The 19378-nt window shown below is 48.4% G+C and overlaps 2 protein-coding genes and 1 long non-coding RNA gene across 5 annotated transcripts in view; 2 read left to right on the forward strand and 1 right to left on the reverse strand.

Moving 5' to 3' along the window:
* RASSF4 (Ras association domain family member 4) overlaps positions 1 to 19378 on the reverse strand; it is a 34248-nt gene that overhangs the window by 6298 nt on the left and 8572 nt on the right. For all 3 annotated transcript variants that reach the window (XM_039847633.1, XM_039847632.1, XM_039847634.1), the window contains exons 2-6: positions 17280 to 17373; positions 15352 to 15427; positions 4514 to 4656; positions 3075 to 3169; positions 2213 to 2370 (exon numbers count right to left, since the gene is read on the reverse strand). In XM_039847633.1, coding sequence (XP_039703567.1) covers positions 2213 to 2370; positions 3075 to 3169; positions 4514 to 4656; positions 15352 to 15427; positions 17280 to 17341 — 534 coding nt within the window. In that variant the 5' untranslated portion in view covers positions 17342 to 17373. The remainder of the gene's footprint in view (positions 1 to 2212; positions 2371 to 3074; positions 3170 to 4513; positions 4657 to 15351; positions 15428 to 17279; positions 17374 to 19378) is intronic.
* On the forward strand, positions 120 to 17400 carry LOC120589902 (uncharacterized). Its single transcript, XR_005649580.1, has 3 exons — positions 120 to 251; positions 15191 to 15195; positions 17390 to 17400. It is a non-coding gene; the product is annotated as an uncharacterized LOC120589902 (long non-coding RNA).
* DEPP1 (DEPP autophagy regulator 1) lies at positions 8421 to 11288 on the forward strand. Its single transcript, XM_039847635.1, has 2 exons — positions 8421 to 8625; positions 9216 to 11288. The coding sequence occupies exon 2, from the start codon at positions 9243 to 9245 to the stop codon at positions 9867 to 9869; it is 627 nt and encodes a 208-aa protein (XP_039703569.1). The 5' UTR covers positions 8421 to 8625; positions 9216 to 9242; the 3' UTR covers positions 9870 to 11288.

Below are 19378 nucleotides of genomic sequence, written 5' to 3' on the forward strand. Positions count from 1 at the left end.
TTTCAAGGAGAAGAAAGGTCTCGTCACCAAGACATTGCTAGTGTTTCTTCTGCCTGAAGCCTTTTCTCAGGATGATTCCAAACAGCTCCAAATGGGAACAAAAGTCCTGGGGCTGCTTTCCCATCTCTAAACACAATGCTTTCTCATCAAATGCATTTGAATCTGACAGGCCAGCGCAAAGCAGGGGGAAGGGTACACATTTACCCAGTCTGGAAATAAAGCCAACATTATTGTGAATCAGAACAGCTTTGGTAAATGATTGAGTAAAATAATAATGCACGGTTCTAAGAAATAAAGCCTGGAATAACAACCCCATGAAGTCAATTCTAGGAATTAAAAAAAAAAGAAAAAGTGTTGCCTGTGACTCAAATACCAACTGCCACCTGATTTCTAAGAACACTAATTCTGAATGGATGTAGAGCAAAGTGAGAAAGAGGACTTTGTCTGGGCTTTCTCCTTGGGAGCCCCTTACTCACCCAGGAGTTATGAATCAATTGTCCAACATACCTAAGATACTAGTTCACTGACTACCTGAAAGGTAGTCAGTTTGCCTGGAATAACAGAACCACATTCTGCAGGTAAATCTGTTACTAAGAGAGAAAGCTAGCCATCCTGACTGGGTTATATGCTAGTGTGTTGAGTGCTGGGTTGGCTGGCTGAAGAGCTCTTCTTGGCATGGTGGCTCCAATGGACATGGAAGACTATGATGAGAGTCCTGCCTACTCATTTTTGTGCATTTCAAAGGCTACAGAGCACTCAGACATCTTCATGGCCCTGTGACATCTATAATGGTTAAAATAAGGTTTAATGTGCTAGATACACCTCTCAGATATGATTCTCTTAGAGGAGGGGTAAACATACCAAAGATAAACCATGCTGTTCAATACCTTGAGTCATAGAGCAAAAGCCTCTTTTTAGAAACGTAGAACCAGAATGATCCTAAACCTATATATATATTTTTAAATTTTAGAATAACACCTTAAGATAGCATATCACTATGTATTCAAATACTTAACACTCAACAGACTTATTTAATGCTTAACAGGTGCTTACTTAACACTTTACAGACTAAACTCCTTTGGAACAAGATTTAAAGAACACCTAAATTCTCAGAAGGATTTACTACATACAATCCTATTGCTATTCTTAACTTGTGCTCAACTTTGGGCCTGGCTACTTCTTTACTCTTTTGGAAAACTAATCTCAAATAGTCCTGGGTTTTCCTGGACTGAGCAAAGATGACCTGTTGCCACTCATCAACACTCACTGCAAATCCAGCAGGGAGTGGCTGGGAGGTCCTCATAATAAAGCTGGGTCTCATCAACTTTTCATGTACACCCTGAAGTCCAGGGCACCCCAGGAGTGGCTGGAATGCTCCTGGCAGGCCTCATCTGTGCTACCGTTCTTCAAGTCTGACTTGGAGACCTCCTTCCCCCTCTGATTAGCCACTGCCTGTCAAGAAGGGCTGCTGCTGAAACGGTAAGCCTCTGCTTCCCTTTCTCAGCCCTATAGGATATGACCCTGTCACAGGACACTCCATCCAGAGCTGCACTCAAACTGCCACTCCTGACATTTATAGTAAGGAACAAATGGTCCTTTTACAGTTCAGTTTGTTTATGGAATGATGTCATCTGGGGAAGGAGATCTTTTCCTGAGGTCAGTACAGTGCATACTTGGACAAAAGGCTAAGTGCTGGGAATCAGGAGCAGTGAAGGTTCTCTGGATGCAGAAACACATGCCCCTGGGCACACCTTCACCTACTGGGCTCAGTCTACCCAGGAAAGATGCCAGTGGTGTATGTGGTATTCCTATGAAATTTCCAGCTGAGCTCAGGTGAAAACCTCATAGGCAATTGTCTAACTAAAGATAAACAAGACATTGACTAAAGATAGACTCACCAAGAATCCACATAACTTATGAGAATGGGTTAACAGTCACTCTGTGGTAGAAAAAATATAGGCTTTCAGGTTGTAAACTAGAATATTATTTTGATGTGACTTTGGGCAAGATGTTTTTCCCCCTGAGCTCCCTTTCTCTATGAGGACATGGGGATGACCACACCTGTACACAGGGCTGTGCTGAGGGTGAACTTTTGACTCCGCTATCACGGGGCCTGTTCTGAAGAAGACCCAACTGCTGTGCCCATGCTCGGGGCTGGTTCCCTGCAGCCTCAGCTTTAGGGCCCAGGTGTGAGGCAAGGCTGGGACATCACCTTGTGATCATAAAAGTGCCCATTGATGGAGAACCGGTGTCGCCGGACTCTCTGGGCCTCGCTGGGTGTGCGGCACCTGGGCCTCCTCTGGATCTCACATGCTGCATCACTCTTGGTCCGCATCAGCTGTGGGGTCTCCTCATCCTCCTCCAGGGCCTCTGCGGTGAGAAATGGATGAGAAGGGCAAGTCCAGGTGGAGTGATGGTGACAGAGAACTGCCATGCTCCAGCAGTTGTGCTGTGTTTGGGGCTGGCTCCCTAGAGCCCCGTGGTAGCACCCCACTGCAGCAGATAATAATATGAATGCTTTTTCTGTGACAGAGGCTAGGTCCAGCTTGGGTGATGCCTAGTTTGAAGAGAGGAAAGGTGACACCAACATATGATAATCTGTGTTACCATATCACGCTACCCTAAGCCTGAGAACCTCCAACTTCAGGCACCTAGGGCAGATCTTTGGCAGCTCAGCTCTGTCCTGTGAGCATCCACTCTGGGACAGGTCCTTCACTGAGTGTGAGGGGAGGACACAATGAAGACAAACAGTTATGAATTCCAGAGAGTAAGAAAGAGGTCCTGGAGGCCTCTGAGATTAGGAGGGCTCTACACTCTCTGCTGACATTCCTCCCTTTCTGTAACACAGCATGGTGCAGTAGACCCAGCCCACTAACAATCTATGTCACCTCTGCAAGCCTCTGTTTCCTTTTCTGTAAGTGAGGGGTCAGTGAGAATGCTTCGTATTGCTCCTGAAGACAAATGACGCCACTCCACAGGGCTGTTCTTCAGAGATGGTGGTCATGAGCCAAGCCCCTCCTCTCCTATCCGGGATGAGTGAGACAGGGTCCAGGGCAGCTCAGAATGCTGCTTACCTGAGCTGTCTCTGGAACTCTCAGCCCTGTGCTTGGTGGACTGAATGTTCGGCTCCAGGGCATTTACACTGCCATCCTGAAGAGGTTGCTCCCTTCTGAAAAGAGATAATCATAATGCTCAGAGGGCTACTGGCAGACAAAAGTAGCTCAGGCCAAAGAGAAGAGGCCAGCTGCCCCTGTGGACAGGACACTGGTGAGAAGCAGGGCAGGCTGAGTTGAGGCTGGGATTTCACACCAAGAGAGTCAATGTAAAATACTAAAAGAAAAGCACAGATCACCACAATTTCTGCTGGAAGGTGAGGGAGCCAGCCCTGTAGACCTGAGTGGTCTGTACCTGGCCACGTTGCAAGGACATATGGACACAACAATGCCTGTGTGTGCCTGAGCACCAGGCTGAGGCAAGCCAGTGTCTATGGCCTCATGCCGAGTGGGCTCTGGAATCCCTCAGGCCTGGAGGAGAGCCAGACAGTGGCCACCTTGAGGGGACCAACTTCTGGGCCTCCAGGCTAAAGAAGGAATTGGATTAATGGGAATTAGTTCCATAGTCCAAGGGAGCAGAGGAGGGACAGACAGAATAGCCGAATCCATGCTGAGAGGCCTCTGAAGGTACTGCTGTCTGTGACTACATGTATGACCGCTTTAACTCTAGGGAGTGGGAAACAAATCACAGCTGCAGCCTTTCTAAGAAGCCCATCTGAATGAACTTTATGCTTTAAGCCCGTGTGGCTCAAAATTCGCAACCAGTGACCAGGGACACCTGGGGAGGCACCTAGTGTTAAAGATCCTCAGAGCAGCAACTTTGCTTGACTACTTGAAGAGGAAAAAGTTTTGAACTTCTGCTACATAGAAGAATTTATTACATGTAGAAGTAAATAAAACTCAGTGGCTCAGTGTCCTTTATTGGGGTTGGGGGCAGGAGAGGGCAAACATTAAATAAGACAGGGAACCATTTTATGCTGATTGAAATAATCTTGTGATAATAAAATAAATTTGATATTAAAATAAATGCAGAGCAGTAGGGCTTAATCCATGAGCATTTTTAAGGTGGAGTAGAGATGCTGAGAAATGTTCATCTTACAGAGAGACCTCCCCTGTCTACAGCCTTCTCTTCTTACATAGGTGGCTCATATGAATGTTCGAGAAACACAACTGGAGGTTGGGATCCTGGGAAATTCTCCAGGAGGGAAGTGATTTGGTTGTCATCTGGAAAGACCACCCTGTGGTGAGGCTGCAAATTGGCAGGTGAGGCTGTGGGCTGAGGGAGTCATGAGGTGGCAAGAATGAGGCTAGGTTATGCTCCCATGCATGTGCTTCATACAGGAGCAGGGTTTTTGCTCTGAGGCTGAAGAACCCCCCTTTCAAAACCCCAAACAAAAAGCTCAGGTTGAACAGGTGCCATGGAGGCAACCTGGCTTCGCCCCACCCAACCCAGCACTCACGAGTGACAGCTGGGCCGTCCGGGCATCCAGGAGGCTGTGGAGAGATGCACTCGCTCCCTATCATCCTGCATCTGGAGCCTGATAGGCCTCCTCAGTCCCCAGGCAATGTTGAGGAGTCCCTCGATGATCAGAGCTCCTTCTTCCTGTGGGGACCCACATAGGTCAGCTTCTTCCCCGAGCAGCCTCTCTTAGCAGTTACTGACAACCCTCCCTGAGCTATCTTAGGGCCTAGTTTCTTGAACATCGGACTCCTCAGACAATCGAGTCCCCAAATGCAAACTCTCCTCCTTGGGGTTCTGTCTTCCCGTGGGGGAAAACCCATGAACTTCTACATGCTCCAAGACTCGAGGCCATAGGCCCAAGCAGGGGAAGCCAGAGGCATGTCCTTCTACTGCTCAGCCCATGCCTAGTCAGGGACATAGCTGGAGATAGAGCTGCTGAGTCAAGTGTCTCACGGGAACCCAGCTGCTGTCTGGCAAGCTCGTCCACACAGCGGCGAGGCAACATGGTCTAGGCAAGCATGGCTGCACCAATACCAGGACAACACGGGGTGCTTCTCTGCCCACATCGTTCCTGGGTCGGGGTCTCATGGTCACCAGGTCCTACTGGGCACATGCTGAGGGTGCTGGATTCCATGCCCCTCAGAGCAGAGGCAGTAGCTCCTTGGAGCTGCATCTCAGCCTCACCCTTCTCCCCATACTGTTCCCCTTAGTGGGCTGAACCCACTCTCATATTTTCAAGTTGCTTTCTTTCCTGAAAGCCAGTCTTGCTTTTCTCACCACTTGGGATGTGGCCAGCCCATCCCACATGGGCACACACACTCAGAATATCTACAATGGCTCTCATCCATGTCCAACCATCCTTGATTACATCTGCAGATGGCACAGTTATTCCCTTGCCACCAAACTCTGAGGTCTTAATGACCAAATCCTTGAGAGGCACCTCAGCCAGCTCCTACTCGCACCCCTCAGGCCCTTGATTCTGTTTCTTTGACCTATTTTAGGTTTCTATCTGTGTGTCCACCTCCAGGCTCTCTGCGCCCAGGCCAATCACCCTCATGTGTATGCCCAGACAGGCTGCTTTGTTTGCATCCTCAGAGCATCTACCAGAAACTTTCTCAGCCTCACCCTTCCCCAAAAGCATGGTCCTCCGAGCTACCCGCTCCTAATCTGCTTTAGTACTAGTCTTCTGGGAGTTAACATTAAACACCATTCTCCCATTGCTATTTCAAGCCCCATTTTATATTCACAAATTCCATTTTTTTTCGTCAAAGCCCTGTGAGAATAGAGACCTTGTGGAGAATTTCACATCTGTGGCAGCACTTCCAAAGGTGTTCTGGCAGCGTCAATTTTATGGTTACTTAGTAATAGTTTAAAACACCCTGCCATGCAGAGAAAATAGTTCTACTCTGTTCGATGTTATAAAAAATACACATAGTTTTTGGAATTGCCTTACATGATTTGCTAAAAAAGAAAATAAACAACAACAAAACAGAGCTATTTTTAATAACCGCTGATGTTGTACAGGCACAGATATGTAACTAATCCTCCCTGTAAAGGAAAAGCTAAATTGATTCACAGGGGGTAAAGGTCCCATAAGAATAGTAAGAAAACCCAAGGATGAGTTCAGTTCTTTGTTTTCTGCCTTGGCTTCAGATGCCTCTGTCAGATGTCAACCGCTGCTGGAGAGAGGCCCTGCTTCCCCTGGAACATTCTGTAATGTTCACGTGGAGACACACCAGCCCCACGCAGAACCCTGGGTGGAGAGATAAGCAGATGTGGCTGTGGCTGTGAGGGGGCTCAGGAGACCATTAGGTACTCCAGGAGGAGGAGAAAAGGGCATAGATGGGGCAGGGGCAATGTGGCTTGACACACTGAGGCCAGGCCTTCAAAGACACTGTAGGAAGCCTCTAGGACTTTGCAGTGGAGGAGGAGAAGGCAGGAAGAATTTCTCTGGGACTGGGAGCGAGGGGCTGAGGCAAAGCTGCTGCTTCTGAGGTCAGAGATTAGCTGTGTTGGGGACTGGCTGGCCCAATATGACTCAGGTCTGGTGTCCATGCGAAGGCAGCATTTATGCCCTCAACTAGACCTTTCTCACTATTCCATCACCCTTTAGCTGGTCCCATGAGAATGGAGGGGTGGCCCTATCAGCCTGCAGCTATCTCTAAACAAATCAGAAGCCCAAGGCCAGAGCAGAGGGACCTCCTAGCTGTTGGACAGCCCTCAACACACAGGTGGGAAGTACATTGCCCATGGAGGGACCAGAATCCAGTTCCCAGAGTCTCAAATTTCAATAGACTGAGAAGTCATTCTGGACCCTTTAATTCTGTGTCCCAGTCAATAATTCCCTCCACAGTTCAGACTATTAGCTAATTTACTAATTGCTAATGAATTAGAAGAGAGCTTGAGAAACAAGGCCCTACAGAAGCATCCAGATAGAAGAGCTTCAAGGTGGGAATTGCCATATCTAACTGAAATCTTGATAACCTCGCATCCCACCCCTCGACTTCTTTCCATGCCTTTGCCCATCAGGAATACTCCATCCAGAGTGCAAGAACTTGGGTTTGCCAGCCCCTCCTGCTTGCCTTGGGAGTCTGGGGTCTGTCCAACAATCAGACCTCAGGCTTAAGCTGCTGTCTCAGTGACTTTTCTGTTCCCTACCTGCAGGTACAAGACAGGTGGGTTCCACATGGGCCCATGGCTGAGAAGCAGATCTGAAGCCTGAGAAGTACATGGTGCAGTTCTTTACCAAAAGTCACCCACCTGGTCCTCAGCGGCCTCCTGTGCTGGCATGATCACCCCAGAAACATGTGGCTTTTAACACTGCCCAGGTACTCCCTGGTCTCCTTGTTAGCTGCCCCTTTAGCCCATGCATAGCAGCTAAGTCAGTCCTTCAAAGCAGAAGCCAAAACTGTTGCATCCTTCTTCAAACCCTGCAGTGTCCCTCCATCGCCTCAAAAGGAAATCCAGTGTCCATACCAAGGTCCAATGATTTCCTCCCACATGGGTCAGTCGTGCAGGTCCTTTGCTGTCTCCTGAGCACATCCAGCACACTTCCTTCACAGGGGCTTTGCACATACTGCCCCATCCACTGGGATCACAAAACCCCCATCTATTCTGATCTCTACTCAGTGTTCCCTCTTAGACCACTCTGCCACAGCAGCAGCTGTACTTTTCTTTGCAGCTATTATTAGTACACGAAATGACAGCACCTATCCACTGGGCACCTGATTGTCTCCCTTACTAGAAGGAAAGCTCTAAGATGCAGTTACTTTGTTCACTGCTATGCTCCCTGTACCTTGGGCAGTTACTGTGCACAGAAGCTTGAACTAGATAGATACCTGGGAACAAGGAAAAAACAAGTTCTCATTAAAAGCATCACATCTGGGAAGTAGCAAAACCAGGACCCTGCACACTGCTATTGGTCTAACACCAAGGTGGGCATGTCTCACCTTGGAGCAGGCCCAAGGAGCTTGGTCTAAGCCATTTCCAGGCAGAGCCCTGCATTGCCCTGTCTGGTGAGGCTTCCTCGCAGTTGTCTGCCCAGTGCTCTCTGCCAGAACTAGCACTAGGCTGAGTGCCTTGCTTCGGTTGCAGAGTGCTGGTGGGGAACGCTTCTAGGTGATGGTGGCAGACCCTAGGGCTCCCTCTGGGAGCCCTGTGGAGACCCTTATCTCTCCCAGTGGCCTGGGCCTGAGGTGACCAGGAGTTGTGCTCACCCCTACCCCTCCCTGCAGAGTAAACATTTCCTGTGGCTCCCACAGGCACAAACACTTGCTTCAGGCTGGCAGCTGGGCCAGGCCCCACCCTCCAAGCTGTTTTCCTCTGAGAGCCTTCCTGAGCGGCTATTTTTGGCCTTCGTGACAGTAATTGATTGCTGGTGGAAAAGTATAAAAGCAGCTGCTGGGCCTCAAGGTTTGCCAGACAGCTCGGGGAGGATTCTGCCCTGGACAGTGGCACAACATCCTCACCATCTTCCCAGCAATCTGATACCAGACACCCGGGCTCCGACTGCTGGACCCCATCCTTCTGCCCCAAGCTTCCTAGGGGTTTCCTGCAGACTGTCCTTGCTCATCCAGCATCCCAGCTACCACCAGACTCCCTCAGCTACAGGTAAGAGAGAGCAACTGCCCTCTGGCTTGGGAAAAAATAAAAAAAGGCTTTGTCTACCTTCAAGGGCAGTTCTCAGCCTGGGACTTGCACAGCCTCGCCATGGGTTAGAGACTGGGGGTACAGTTAATGGCAGTGATAGTAGCTGTAGAGGGCTTTATATCATAAAAGGATTTTACATGAGGTGTCATTACATGTGTTTCTCACAACACCCCTGTGAGGCAGGTATCTACAATCCTGTTTTATAGATGTGTAAGTGGAGACTTTGAGAGGTGACCTTGCCAAAGGGCTCCAGGTCAGGAAGTGGCAGAGCCTGGTTTTAAATCCAGGTTTCCTCTGATTCTAGTCCATTAGGCTGGGTTCTCTTATTTGTACAGGTTTTTAAACAATAGTAATGACACAGTCTTAATAAGTACATGGGCTTTTAATGTTAGCAGGAAGGAGGGGCCCAGTTGTTTGAGCCCGGTCTTGGATTTGCAGACTTCAAACCATTTTCAGGGGCATGATTCACATGGGCAGCCTCAGCTGGGGAAGAGGAGCATAGGAGGGGTGGCACAGCAGATCCTCACTCTCAGTTCTCTGTCAACCAACAGGTTGCTGCTTCCCTGTTGCCAGCAGCCATGAGGTCCCGGCTTCTGAATTCTGTGGCCCACATGCCCACAATCCGGGAGAGCCAGGAGGAGATGCTGCCTGGGGGTCTTAGGCAGGAACCTCCAACATCCCCCAGCCTGGATGACTATGTGAGGTCCATCTGTCAGCTGGCGCAGCCCACCTCAGTACTGGACAAGCCTGCAGCCAAGGACCGACTGAGAAGACCCCACTGGCCAGCCTGGGCTTCTGAGGAGAGCTTTCCCACCAGGTCCCCATATGATATCACTACCCACTCCAGCACCCAACAGCCCACACTGCCTGAGGCTGGCACTGCTGACCCTCTGGACTGGCTCTTTGGGAAGTCCCAGGAAAAAAAGCCAAGTTGGAGGGACAAGTCAAGAAGGACTGGCTTCTCTGCTGACCCTTGGGGTCTACATAGACAGATGGACAGCAGGAAGGCCCAGGGAGTCCTCAGAAGGAGGCTATGTGATGCCAGGGTACAGGGGCACTCTCTGGAGAGACCATCATGGGACTGGCACCTGGGCTTCTTGGCTTCTGGGAAACATGACCAGGCTGCAGCCTTCCCCGCAAGCTCCTGCCCCAGCAGTATCCTCAGGACTCTCTATCTGCACCTCCCAGTGATCCATGAACTCTGACCCCTCCCTAATAAAGGCTTCTGTATGGAGCAAGCTGGTCTGCTTCATGTCTCCACTCTCCCTCCCTTGAGGTGGCCACTGCCACAGGCAGGTCTCTGGGAGGAAAACGCCTTTTTGGAGGGGAGGCCTGCTCTGAAAATTCATAGTGAGACCTCTATTCTGAATAGTGAGAACAGCTTATCTCACATGGTATGATATTACTGATCCCATCTGCATTGCTCCTTGCTGGTTGACCACCTAGGGCAAATTATTGTCTCTCAGTTTTTTTCATGGGTAAAATGGGGATAACTGATGGGACCTGCCTCCTAAGCTGTTATGACAAGTAAATGGGATAAAGCCGACACACATGATGGGGCACCTGTAGCTGTTGTCTATGTGGAGAAACGAGATTGGGGGGAGGAGAGAAGGAAACAAGGTCTCAGCCTCTCAGAGGTTTCAGAGCAAGACCCAGGGTGCTTCCAAGGCCCTGGACCTCTACTTTCAGAGCCCATGTTCCATGATGCCTAGGAGAAAACATAGGGTCTCAGCAAATGCCCTTACTCTGTTTCAGGGGGACCTGTCACTGTGGTACCAGGGAGTACCTCAATGGCTCCAGCTTACAAGTCTTGTGTCATCAGGAGAGTTTTCCCCAAGCTAAGGGCCAAGATAGAACCTGCACCAGCTCAGTCTGCAGAATGCCAAATGATTGGCACCAGGCAGCTCTATCTCTGCCCATTCCCACCCCTACCTGCCTCCACTCAGGGGACCTCAGTTGTGGGATGAAGTACAGAATGTTGTCCAATCACTCTGTTCTCAGGCAAGTCCAGGGGCCAAATATCCTATGGCCCAGGCCAGCCTGAGTCCCAGAGACTGGCAAGGTGAGGGTGAGGAATAGGGTAGAGGGAGGATTTCCTTCCTCCAAGAGACAAGTGAAACATCAGAGAACTCAAAAGAATCGGGCCTGAGAATCTGTCACCCTGTTCCCTAGGGCCGGGCCAGAGCTGGATGACTCTGGTCAGGGTGGAGGGGACAGAGAGGAGAGCAGGAGGATAGAGCTGGGGCCGCAGCCAAGCTCACGCCTGCTTCAGCTTCCTCCATCTCCTTGCTCTGTGGACTATCAACCTAGCTTAACCTGCCCTGCCCTGCCCTCCCCTCCTCCTTTCCCTCTCAGCTATTTTTAAAGTTCCTTGGATTTTTAAAATGTTATCTGTCTTCTTTTATATGTGTTTTGTGGGGAGGCAGAATGTAAACCATAAATTCAAAAGAAAAAGTTTCAGAAATTTACAGTTTCTTTATCTTTAAAACAGGGACATGGATGTCTGTTCTTCATACCTTATAGGAGTTGGGGAAATTGGACCAAAGAACTTGGAAATATAAGCACTTGGAATTATAAGCACTTCATACAAATGTTTGCATCTGTCACAATCTGCTGTGTCTCTAACCAGCTCAAAAAAAAAAAATGTGCAGACTTCAGCCAGAATGTTCTTAGGAGAAGGTGGGGTTGGGCTGACCTCACTTAGTGGGTGTCTGGCTCGTGACTGGATGGGTAGGTTCCCAGGGCCCAGTCTCACTGCAGCCCCTTCTGTGAAACAGCTTGAAAATGGGTCAAGTGGAGGGAACTAGGGTCACGTGGCCAATTCCCTCCAAGCTCAGGAACCACACTGCTGTATTTGGGGAGGTTAGACAGGGGTTAGGAGACCCCAGGGCTCTGGGCTCCTCTGCTAACACCTCTCAATGTGAAAGAAGTCAATGGAACCTTCAGAGGGTTCCAAAAAATTCAAGGAGGGGTTGGAGGAAGGGGCTTCTGTTCCAAGCTCCTACAGGACTTTCCCAGAGGGAAAGAGAGAGAGGAACTACAGAGCAGTCTCTCTCTCCTCCCCCACACCACTAGAGTAGAAAAGGACACAATATCCCACTCGCCTGGGGGATGGGGAGTCGGGGCAAGCTGAGAAGACTCAGGGGCTCCCAGGAAACATGCCCACTCACCCAGGGGCCAGTGGTCTGTCAACTGCACATCATCACCTTACGCTGAGCAGGGTCCTGGGGCTGAGAATGGGGACTTGGTACAGTGTCACTCAGGGCCACCAGGGGGCACTTCGAGTCCACTGAGAGATGAGCACAAGGATAGGCAGGAGGCCTGCTCTCAGAGGGCCACATATGCACACACCAGAACACAATGGTCCCACTGTCTCCTGCTCACACGATTAGCAATTAGCGATGTATTTACCCACTGGTATTTCAGGTGGTCCATTTTTCTCTTGAGATACCTACCAGCCTGGTTAAAACACTCTGCTGTCTTTAAAAGGTACAAATTGTTCCCAGTTGCTCCGCTTTTCATTGTAATGTAAGCAAAGTTATCTCAAAGGCAAAATTCACAATAGAGGAAGCTAGTGCCTTGGTCTTCTGGGCGGGAATCCCTGCACCTAGCCCTTTGGAAGCTGGAGGAAAGTTCACAGGGAAACATAGCCCAAGAGTGGCTTCTGCCCCCTGACACACTTCATTTCTCCAAGTTGCTCCAGGGAAGGCCCAGGGACAACCGGGGGGGAGGGGGTGCTCTCTTCCAGGGCCTCACATGGCTCTGTGAGGGCACACTTGGTGCTGAGACCCTCGGCAGCCTGAGGGCACCTTAGCTTAGGTGTCCTTGCTTAATGCTGGTGATAGTATTGGTGTATTATAAACATTGTGCTCAGGCCTTGAAGCCACACCAGCACTTTTCACTTACTGCAGTGCCACCTTGCTTGAAGGCTTAAACTCTAAGAGACTCAGTCTCTTTTTTAGGGAAAATGGTGGCTCCTATGTTGCAAAGTTCTTGTATTACAAAAACAAAACGGAGGCAAAGTGCCTGGTACCTGTCTGCCCTGCCTTCAGGGCCTGCAGTGCCTAAAGAGGGGATGGCCTGTGGTGGCACTGTAGGAAATGCCTGGAATGGTGAGTCCCTCAAAGCCCAGGAGGCCCCAGGTCTGCATTCTGAGAAACTGCAGAGGCCCGGATGTTGGGTTGTGGGTGGGTTATGGAAGGAACCGGTCATACATTTCAGTATCAGAACTCCACACTTCCCACAGCTGTAGCCCAACTTTTTGGTGGCTGTCATTTCTGAAAAGATGTACTCCCTCAGGCTGGCACTCTTTGGCTATTAAGGCTGCAGAAGGTTCTTGAAAGGTACTTTCTGGCTCCAGAGAGATCACATCGGAGCCTCACAGCTTTTTTAGGGTTAGGTACATGAAAATCCCTGCCTGTGGGATGTTAACCTCCTACTACTGGGAGCTGTCAGGAATACCTCTTCCCATTGTGGGATTCCTTACTTCTCCATGTGGACTGTCCCATCACATACAAACATGACAGAGTTTTGGGACTTCCCAGCCCCATTCCCCACACAGCTCTTCTTACAGAGGAGATTGTCAGGGGGAACTCCAAGTGCTCTTAGACCAGCAGTTCTCAAAGTTGGCCTTCCTCAGGATCCCCTGGAGGCCTGTTAACAGATGGGAGGATGAAGAGTTTCTGATCCAGCAGGATTGGAGGAAGAAGGGTGATAGAATCATAGTTCTAACCAGTTTTCAGGTGACGCTGAAACTACGGGTCTGGAGAATGCATGTTAAGAGCTACCATGGTCTTAGATCAAACCCCGAATGGCCTGGAGTTGAGGAGCAGGGCCCAGCCAGATGACCCCACCCCATGCTTTCAGCAAAGAACTGAAGTGGGCCCGACTCCTCACTTAGCAGCACAGATCAAAACTGCCCAGAACACTGGAGCTCAGGATTCAGCCCAACTCCTCCAGGCTTGCTGCCTAGTTATCCAACTTCTGTGCCCAGGACCACACTGTGCCTGGCCTGGGGGATGTGGACCCAGGCAGGCCCTTGGGCCCAGCTCTGGGGGCTTACACTAAAGTAAGAAAAGAGACAGTAAAACCAGAGATAACAGGACAGTAGGATCAGAGCCTTGCCGCAGTAGTAACAAGCTAGGTCAAATGGGGCTGCCTCTCTGCAGAGGGAAGAGCAGAGCCAAGAAGCATGTGGCAGCACAGAGGGGTGGCTGCAGGCCCTGTGCAGGGTGGGCAAGTAGAGGTGGAGCATGAGATTTGTGCCCTGCCATCACAGGAAGCCTAGTACTGCATGGACCAGGAGCCAGCAAGCTTCCCTCCTGTCTAGGCTCCTGGACCATGTAACAATGGCTTGGCCTGGCTGACTGGGTATCCTAGGTACCTGACTAGTGTGGTCTGGCAGATGGGTTCTGGTTGGCTCTCCTTCGTGCCACTGACACATGTCACTGACAGGTGACCCCCCAGCTGCCCAGAGCTTCCCAGATGTTGGGGCTCATCCTCTGTTCTGGGAACTGCAGGACGTGTGCCTATTTGAATAACTAAAAGAAGAGAGGATTAGTGAGCAGAGTGGTTTCTACTTGGATGAAGGGTCTGTGGGTTGACAGGGGTCAATTACATTCAACAACAGAAGGGGAACTCAGAAGCCACTGGCTCTCATCAGATACTGACAGGCCAGAGAAAGTCTAGGAGCCAACCTGACTTTGACCTCGGAACCCCCACTCCCCAAAATAAAACCTTACTACAATAAGACTCCCCAGTAGGCTTTACAAATAAATTGAGTTAGACCAATGTGGGGGCCCAATGCCCTGACCTGGGTTCCCATGTGAAAGGTATAAAGGTTCTGGATGGTGGCAAGACCAGGCCTCTACTTGATCTACCCAGTGAGCAGCTCCCCGAGCCTGGGTCCTGCTGGCCATTCTCTGGAGTCCAGCCAATGCCACAGGATGTGTCTGGCCTACAGACATGTTTTGTTTAGCTCACATGGGGTTTTGAGGTTTGGAGAATTCTACAAGAAATTCCAGATATCTAGTTTCTTTTGAAATATTAGAAAAGGTCTGACTGTACCAGCCCACATTCCTGCACAGCAGCAATGAGATTGATTTGATGGGCAGCAGCAGCCTGCAGATGGGACCCATGCTCTCCTGTGTCTTCTCCTCCCCATATGACCCTTGCCTCTCATATGTGGATCTGCTGGGCCATCTGAGCATCTTTTGGGGAGCTCTTCTCCATCTAAAGGCTTTCCTCTGATTGACAAACATAGAGACTTTCCTTGCTTGCTATGTGAATTTCGGCAAGCCAGAGCCCTGTGCTAAGTTCTTTATCTGTGTTCTGGGATGGGTGGTTTCAAAGATTTCAAACTGCAATGTTCTGGCAATTCACCTAAAGTCCCAGCTAGAAAGAGAAGGCCCACAGGTGATTTCCACTTGCTCTGAACTCTCATAGGGATGTTCTGGCCCTCTCTACCTCTTACAGGGACCTCAAAGGAGAGATCCTGGCTACTGGTCCCCTGGTCCCCAACTCAGAGGATGGGTGACCTTATAATTCACTATCCAAATGGGGACACTTCTGAGAGTGAAAGAGATGGTCTTAATAATTACCCTGGAATAACAGGTATAAACAAGGACTGTCTTCTGTAAACCAGGATAAATGGTGACTCTACAAATAAAGAAGAGAAACAGGCCTTACCTCTCGGTGTCTCAGCTGAAAGCTTCTGCCCTCATGGTAGCAGTTGTAGGTTTTCAGAAGGCTTAACAGCTCCGACCTAAGAATGGGGACATGCATACATATTCTTGGAGTGTGGCTGGGCCCTGGACAAGGCATTTGTTTTCACTGGCTTCAAGTTTCTTCACTTGTAGAATGAGCGTAATAGTACATGTCTTACTGGCCACACATAATCAGTTAAGAGACCAGATTGCCCTTGGACACATGCTCTTTAGTCTTAAGGATTTCACATATCAGCCCTCATGGAAGGCATAGAGGTAGGGCTGAGATGGAAGTGAAAATCACAGATGGGCCACATTATTGTACATCTAGGGTGTCTGTACACTTTCACTATTGCAGACAAGAGTTCCTGACAGCCTGCATGTACTTTGCATATAAGTCATTTCCTTAAATAAATCCCCTGGGCTTGGATTATTGGCATTTTAAAAACTCCTGTTTTTCCCCCATGCTACTTCCTACAAGGGCCTGGTGTGGCTGCCATGAGGGCACCATGAGTGGCACCTGCCTTGTATCCATCTTGACTTCCTGGAGGTATGGTCAAGGGATGAAGGTGACAGCAGTGAGAGTAAGATCTTGAAGGCCCTAGGAAGGCCACTCTGCCCAGACGGTTTCTCCCCAGAATAAAGGGAAGGCCACACTTGTGCATTGGTGGGTGTGTAGCAAAGAGCATAAGGACAGTTCCCTGTACCTAAGCTGGGCTATTCAAGGCAGCACTGTCCAACAGACATGAAATGCAAGCTATACATGTAATGTTCAATCTTTTAGTAGCCACAATACGAGGGAAAATTAAACAAGTGAAATGAATTTTAATAACACATTTTATTGAACCCCAAATATCTAAAATATTATCATGCCAACATGTAATCTATATAAAAATGTTAATGAGATCTTGCTAATTATTTTATTTTGTAAGAATACAAAATAAAATGGATGAGCAAACCCTGCTCTGGTGCTCCCGTGTGCCGCCCATGTGTGATGTGAGTTGATGGTGACTGACAGGGGAAATGATTTACAACTTCATGGTATTAACAAAGCAAGACTTGATGTTGCATGTTCACCGTGCTTATTAGTGTGCAAACGCTGAAACAAAATTATTAGGATATATACATGAAATTATTCATGTTATAGTGATTACGACTTTTCCCAAAGTGATATTTAATATTGTTCTTATTATAAAATTTAAACAAGAAAAATGATGATCCAGGTAGTATTGTGAAATGACACAATGGAATGCTGTCTGTTTTCTCCCGGTCTCTAATAGGAGGATCCCAGGGGGCATGTCCTCAGTAAAAACTAGTCCATTTCAAGGAGGCTGGCTTGTTTTCAGAATGGCAGATAGGAGTTCCCCAAATTTAGAGAATATTTAGATTCGAGACTCAAAAAGCAAAATAAAATGGCAACTATACTTTTCTGTACTTTAGAAATAAATTTGAAAAAGTATCCTAAACATTTTTTATGATGATGCAGAGTAAACAAAATAAAAACAAGCAGGTAAAAATCATGTCAATAAAATACACTTTTTCAGTAAAAATTTAAAAATTTGAGGTTTTTTTCCCTTAACCATTTAACACAATAAGTGTTAGTACTGCTCTAGTTTTTAAATAAATTAAATATTACCTCTGCAGAGTTGCAGAGGGCATCGTCATACTTTCCTGTTTTTGTAGGCGGGAGGAGCAGAGGTCAAACCCATACCCTGAAGAGATCCTTGATCTCCAATGAGACAGGCAAAAAAAAAAAAAAAAAGCATCTCTATCACTGTCCCAGAGACAGGCATACGTCGTATCTATGAAAAATACCCAGAATCCCTTTATTCAAACGCTGCCCATGGAGGGAGGGTGTGTGGCCACAAGGAGATGTAGGCATGAAACCTGTCCCTGCACACAAAAGCTTACTTTAGAATGGACTTGCTGTCACTGATGGGCACTTGAGAACTGAGTGGACAATCTTCCTTCATCTTCTCTTCCTGTTTGCAGACTCTGAAGTTACCTGCCAGAAAGACCAGGAAGGGCACACAGATAGGTGAGTGAGAGGAGCACCAGCTAGTACAGCATCCAGAGCCCTGGTATGGAGGCCAGTAGCCTGGCCTCACCTCCCACCTCCCACTCCCTCCCAATCCTCTACTCTCCAGTGTCCCACCCATGCCTACTCCCTGGCACAGGGCAGCCACAGCTTAAGCGTCAGGCCCAGAGGACTTAATGGGGCCCACATCCACAAGTGTCAGTCAAGTGCCACCTGGTGGGGCAAAGTCAGAACTGCTGAGTCAGCTGTTAGCCTAATCAGCTCCCTCTCAGAACCTCTCCATAACTCCTAGGAATCAGGATAAATCTCCTAAATCAGGGGTCCCCAACCCCTGGGCCACGGCCTGGCCCGGCCCGTGGCCTGTTAGGAACCCGGCTGCATAGCAGGAGGTGTGTAGTGGGTGGGCTCATGAAGCTTCATCCATATTTGCAGCTGCTCCCCAGAGCTAGTATGACCACCTCAGCTCCATCTCAGATCATCAGGCATTAAATTCTCAAAGGATCACTGGTCCCTGATACCAAAAAGATTGGGGACCACTTTCCTAAATGTTTCAGGCCACATATTTTCTTCCCTCTCCTGGCTGATTCCAGGTTTGGCTGTGATCCAGGCTTGTGGCTAGGGATAGGACGCCGGATTTAGTCTGTTACATTAATGTAGCAGTGTGCCTGTGCCTAGCTTAAGTAAGAATGATTCAGCTTGTTGTATCATGCATGTGTGGCAGAATGTCACTATTGTTCCCTGGCATATATAAGCTCACACAGTCCCCTAATGCGGAAGCATGCTCCCTGCAATAAAGTTCGTGCCTGCCATTTCATTCTCATGTCGGCTCCTCGTTCTTTAAAGTGGGCGTCTCACCATCAAAACCTTTCCTTCTTGATAAGCTCGGTGCTGGCAGCTGGGACACCCTGAATAATGGTTTCTACCTCGATTACTCCTCCAAACCTCCCAAGCAGTCTGGGCCTATCTCCTCTACTCTGACTGAACCCCACTGCTGCCACTGGAGTCAGCATACCTACGCCAGCTTTCCTAGTGATGGGCTAATTGGTATCTGTTTACTATGTGCTGCAAACTGTGTTGAGCATTTTCTATGAATTATAGCAGGTCTTTGAATAACATCATTTTGTTCAATGTTGTTTTGTTATAATATTGATGAGATGCTTATAGGAACTTTACTCTTGTTTATATTGATTAGCCTATTGTAAAACTGGTTTCATTATATATCATTTCACTTAAAGTCATAGAACCTACTGATGGTGTTAAGTGAAGACTTACTGTACTTCTTTTAACTCCTTACAACAACATTATGAGGTAAGTACCATCTTTTTCCCCTTTTATTGTTAAGAAAACAGGGACAGAAGTACTTTGCCCAAGATTCCCAGTGAATAAGTGGCAAAGCCACTGTTTAGATTCCAGATTTTGTTCGTAAACCCTTCTCTATATTGATCTCGAACAGTAACTTAACCTCCTCCCCAAAAAGGATAGGGAATATGTAAAATGGAGTCACTTTGTTAAAATTATCAACATTATGAAGGTTGAGGCATGAACAAGGTTGAACCATCCTTGTTCTAAACAGCTTGGAAACAAACATTTTTGAAGTTTCCAGTCCTGCATCAATGCCTGGATATACATCTGGACCTCCAGGTAACCCTCTAATTACCCCCTGAAGGACTCACATATATATCCACCTGACACCCATTATGGATGTGATTGGACCTCCTGGTGCCCATCATCTTGATTGTCTGTCACCTGACTGATAACCATCCTGGAGCAACTCGAGGGCTAAGAACGCAGGACTGATAATTTTCAAGAATGTACTTTTTGCTGTAAGAACTTTTAACCTTTCTTCTTTGGAACACTTCTGGGTTTTTGCCTAGCTATGTTTCCAGCTTGCAAAATCCAAGACCCTTGAATAAATCTTTTCCCTTCCTTCCTTCCTTCCTTCCTTCCTTCCTTCCTTCCTTCCTTCCTTCCT

Source organism: Pteropus medius, unplaced genomic scaffold (assembly GCF_902729225.1).
Source record: "Pteropus medius unplaced genomic scaffold, Ma_sr-lr_union100, whole genome shotgun sequence".
In the NCBI taxonomy this organism is placed as follows: Eukaryota; Metazoa; Chordata; class Mammalia; order Chiroptera; family Pteropodidae; genus Pteropus; species Pteropus medius.

Bases quoted from the DNA above. Each gene is read 5' to 3' on its own strand.
- DEPP1 (XM_039847635.1), top strand. From the start codon at position 9,243: ATGAGGTCCCGGCTTCTGAATTCTGTGGCCCACATGCCCACAATCCGG.